Here is a 3,877-nt window from a genome sequence, read left to right as displayed (position 1 = left end):
AAGGTATGTATTTGCTGGTCAAAACACCAACGCAGAGGTCTTTTCCAAAACTAGCTGGAGTCAACAAGCAGCTGTCAGGACAGCAATATCCCAAGTAGGGTACCTAGCTTGTGGTAAGAATGGCACGATGCCAGCCCACAATGGTTGTGCTTTAAAGGATAAAATCAGACACTTAAAGCAGTCAGACTGGGTAATCAGAAGAGCTGTTCACTAGAAAGAAGAACAAAGTAATGGTGTCGTTTTTACCTGGTAGATGATCATGTCTGTAAGAAAGATTCTTAGCCAAAGCCAGGTGTCTGTCTTCCATGACAAACAAATTCTGGTGAACTCTGCGTAAGTGGTCAGAGAAGAAAAAAAGAGAAAATGAAGCATTTCACAGCTTTGGGTTAAAAATCAATTATCTAGGGGGAAAAAAAAAAAGCTGAAATTAAAAATGAAAACAGTATGAGTATGAAATCTTTCAAATATAGGATACTCTCTTCCCATACAATCATATTTTGTTTATACTCCACTTCCCAGTATCTAACAGATGTAAAAGCAGCTGGTGATTTTAGAAGAGAAATTTGTTTTCAGGGCTATCGCACCAGGTACTACCAGAACGGGAAAGACACAGTAAAGACATCTTCTTAAGCATGAAGGAAAGCCGCCAGCAGCAGCGCATCCTCACCGGGTGCCGTCAGTACTACCACCAACCCAGCCCTCCTTCAGTAAAAACTGCTCCCAGGAAGTGGGTGTGAGTAAGCAAAGACGCGTGAAGAACGAAACGAAATCCAGGAGCAAAATATTCAGCAATGCAACAACCAGTAAAGCTTCTTATTGGAACTTGGGTCAGAAAGACTCAGGACCCAAAGAAAATCCAACCTGAAGAATAAGCAGTGATAGGAATTCCATTTTAACAACTGACGTGACTTCTGTGCACAGCAGTGAAGCCTAAATGCAACTCTGCCTGCAGTTAGCCTTACCTTTGTCGAGTGATTCCAGCGAATACAGCAGCTCCCAGCTCTCTCTTGCCAGTTTAAAGCTCTCCAGTACTTCCATAGAGTTTGCAAGATCTGCCTTGTTTACTGCAATATGGCGACTTCGCGCCTTCCCAGAAGGATCCTCATCATCTGAGCTCTGCTTACGAGTATCAAACAAAAAGATTCACTTCCTTATTTATACTTATTTCAAAGGACTCTGAAGTTACAGAATTTCCAGTGAACACAGGACAACAATTCTGTACTAGAGATGCCAAGGTGCTAATTTAAGTGCCTTCAGGTGATTTTTTGCTTAGCTCATTTTAATGTTAGAAGAATCTGGTTTGCTCCCAAGAAACTCCGTGGTAGAAACAATATCCCAAAAGAATTTTTTCCTGTTAAACATGGCATTACCACCACGGAGCTTCAGCCAGATTATCTGCTGAAGTACATACAGACTTCACACTCTGTCACTCCGTTTAAGCCTACAGCAGCACAGTGCAAAGCAAACACATTTCTTGTATAATGCACACTTCTACCAGCAGAGAAATTCTACATAATAGTGGGTCTCTCAAAGAAATAGATGTATTCACAGTTCCAGTCATGAAAAGTCAGCTCATTTGGAGGTTTAGCTGTAGAACATCTGACTGCTGTAGTCACGGTTTTTTCACAGCTTCTGCAGCCTCTGCCGAACTCCTTAAAGTTAAAGCCCTGACATCAGCACACACGTGTCCACAGCAATTGCTATGAAAATTGTTTCATTCTTGCTGGCTTTAGCCAAAAGGAAAGTCTGCAAATTGTGGTCATAAACAGTGATTCCAGGGTAGCTCAAACAACATGTCTATTACATGTGTGTCAGGACCACTATTGTCTGAATTCCAGTACCAAAGCCATTCTTGTTACGAATCCCAGAATGGTTTGGGTTGGAAGGGACCTTAAAGACCATCTAGTTCCAAACCCCCTGCCATGGGCAGGGACACCTTCCACTAGACCAGGTTGCTCCAAGCCTCATCCAGCCTGGCCCTGGACACTTCAAGGGATGGGGCATCCACAGCTTCTCTGGGCAACCTGTCCCAGTGCCTCACCACCCTCTCCAGGAAGAACTTCTTCCTGATATCCAATCTAAACCTCCCCACTTTCAATTTAAACCTGTTACCCCTTGTCCTGTCACTCCAGGCCCTTGTAAAAAGTCCCCCCCAGCTTCCTTGTAGCCCCTTCAGGTACCGGAAGGCTGCAATAAGGTCTCCCTGGAGCTTCCCTTCTCCAGGCTGTACAAGCCCAACTCTCCCAGCCTGTCCCCATAGCAGAGGGGCTCCAGCCCTCTGAGCATCTCCGTGGCCTCCTCTGGACTCGCTCCAACCGGTCTATATCCTACGAATAAAGAAGTCTAGAAAAGTTACCATTGTTTTTTCTCTTCCCTCTGCAAGTTTCCTCTTTTTGTGTACGTGTTTGCTACGATCAATATCTGTATCGCCATAGACGTTGGTCACATCCTCAAGAAGAACCAGTGGGGCTCGGTTTGGAGCATTTGGACCTGGATTTAAGGAGAAATTAATTCAAGATTGCTTTAAAGTGACCTGAAAGGTCTCATACCTACATCAAGCTGGTTCTGTTCCCTTCAGAAGTAACAATTATAATGCTAAACAACGTGAAATTCTTTCACTGCAGTTGCATAAGCTTAAACTCTGCTGGTAAAGCTACGGCTTTCTCAAAGCAGCCTTATAGTAAAGGCCAGAATGCATCTACCAGACACTGTGAGAGTTTGCTTGAGCTTCAGAATCCCTCTGAATTCTTTTCTGACGGAGCGGTCGCAAGATCTACTCAGGCAGCTGTTCTCCCATCAAGCATTATTTGCTTTTATCTAAGTGCAGTTATTCAACAGGTGAAGAGAACAAACGGCTCTGATGTCAACAGCCCCGAACATGGCAAAGCACAGCACTATTCTCACGTTCTCATGAGAAACCAAAGTGATACACCAACAGGCACTGATCCCTTAAAGTGAGGGTATTTTATCATAAGATTTCCCTAGTAGGAGCACTCGGTGTCAGCTTTGCCCTCACCGATTTCAGTGCACAGAATTAAACCTTTAATCGACTGCCAGAGCCCATCTCACTCCCCAAAGCCTCCAGAGAAGCTTCATTTTGAAGCACAGAAGAAATGATCTCTACTTCCATTGGTGTCACAGAATGTCCGTGGGATCCGATACCTGTTATTTCAGACCTCAGTGCTTAAGTTTCCTTAGATATAAAATAGGAAGAACACTTGTTAAGCTCAAACAGCACTCGTACGTGGCCACTACTGAGAAAGCTTTCCTTCTGAGAGGATTTTCTCCTTTAGTACAGTCAAGTTGTATATAGATATGGGAAGCTCAAAAAAGAGAAACACAAAGGGAAGGGGAAATCCGTTAACCTGTTTTCCCTTCTTGAAACCTCCACCAGACAAGACATTAGTGCAGACATGTATTTTCAGCACGTGCATTTCTTCTTTCTCTATTTGCAGAAAGATCCAAGACTAAGGCCTCATTCATAATTGCAAAGAACTAACGTGAGAGCTTAGAACAAAGCCAATCTGTTTCATCTCTTGACATAAAAGAACCTTTATTAAGCTCTTCCCATCTACTCAAAAGTGATGTGTAAGGAGTCCACTACAGCAGAAGTTAGTGTTACAAGAAACAACCAGCCTGGCACGCTTAACAAATGATGTTCTCTCCTTTGCCTGGGTTCAGACTAAACAGCACCACTGAAACGTCCCCTACCCAAAGGCTACAGTACACTGAAATCACCTCTCCCGTACCACCATGTATTCTGCTGTGTTGCATTCTAACCTGCACCAACTGAAAAAGAGCCGAGCCCTAATCATAGAATCCCAGAATGGTTTGGGTTGGAAGGGACCTTAAAGCACATCCCGCTCCAACCCCCTGC

General features: G+C 43.9%; 1 protein-coding gene across 1 annotated transcript in view; it reads right to left on the bottom strand.

Moving 5' to 3' along the window:
• Positions 1–210: 210 nt before the first annotated feature.
• INTS10 (integrator complex subunit 10) overlaps positions 211–3,877 on the bottom strand; it is a 10,338-nt gene continuing 6,671 nt past the window's right edge. The window contains exons 8-10 of the mRNA XM_010147452.1: positions 2,357–2,490; positions 963–1,116; positions 211–329 (exon numbers count right to left, since the gene is read on the bottom strand). Coding sequence (XP_010145754.1) covers positions 211–329; positions 963–1,116; positions 2,357–2,490 — 407 coding nt within the window. The remainder of the gene's footprint in view (positions 330–962; positions 1,117–2,356; positions 2,491–3,877) is intronic.

The sequence above is a fragment of the Eurypyga helias genome, unplaced genomic scaffold, assembly GCF_000690775.1.
Source record: "Eurypyga helias isolate BGI_N326 unplaced genomic scaffold, ASM69077v1 scaffold45682, whole genome shotgun sequence".
Classification (NCBI taxonomy): domain Eukaryota; kingdom Metazoa; phylum Chordata; class Aves; order Eurypygiformes; family Eurypygidae; genus Eurypyga; species Eurypyga helias.
The sequence above is the reverse complement of the archived record's forward strand: the minus strand, read 5'-3'. Positions and strand labels throughout refer to the sequence as shown.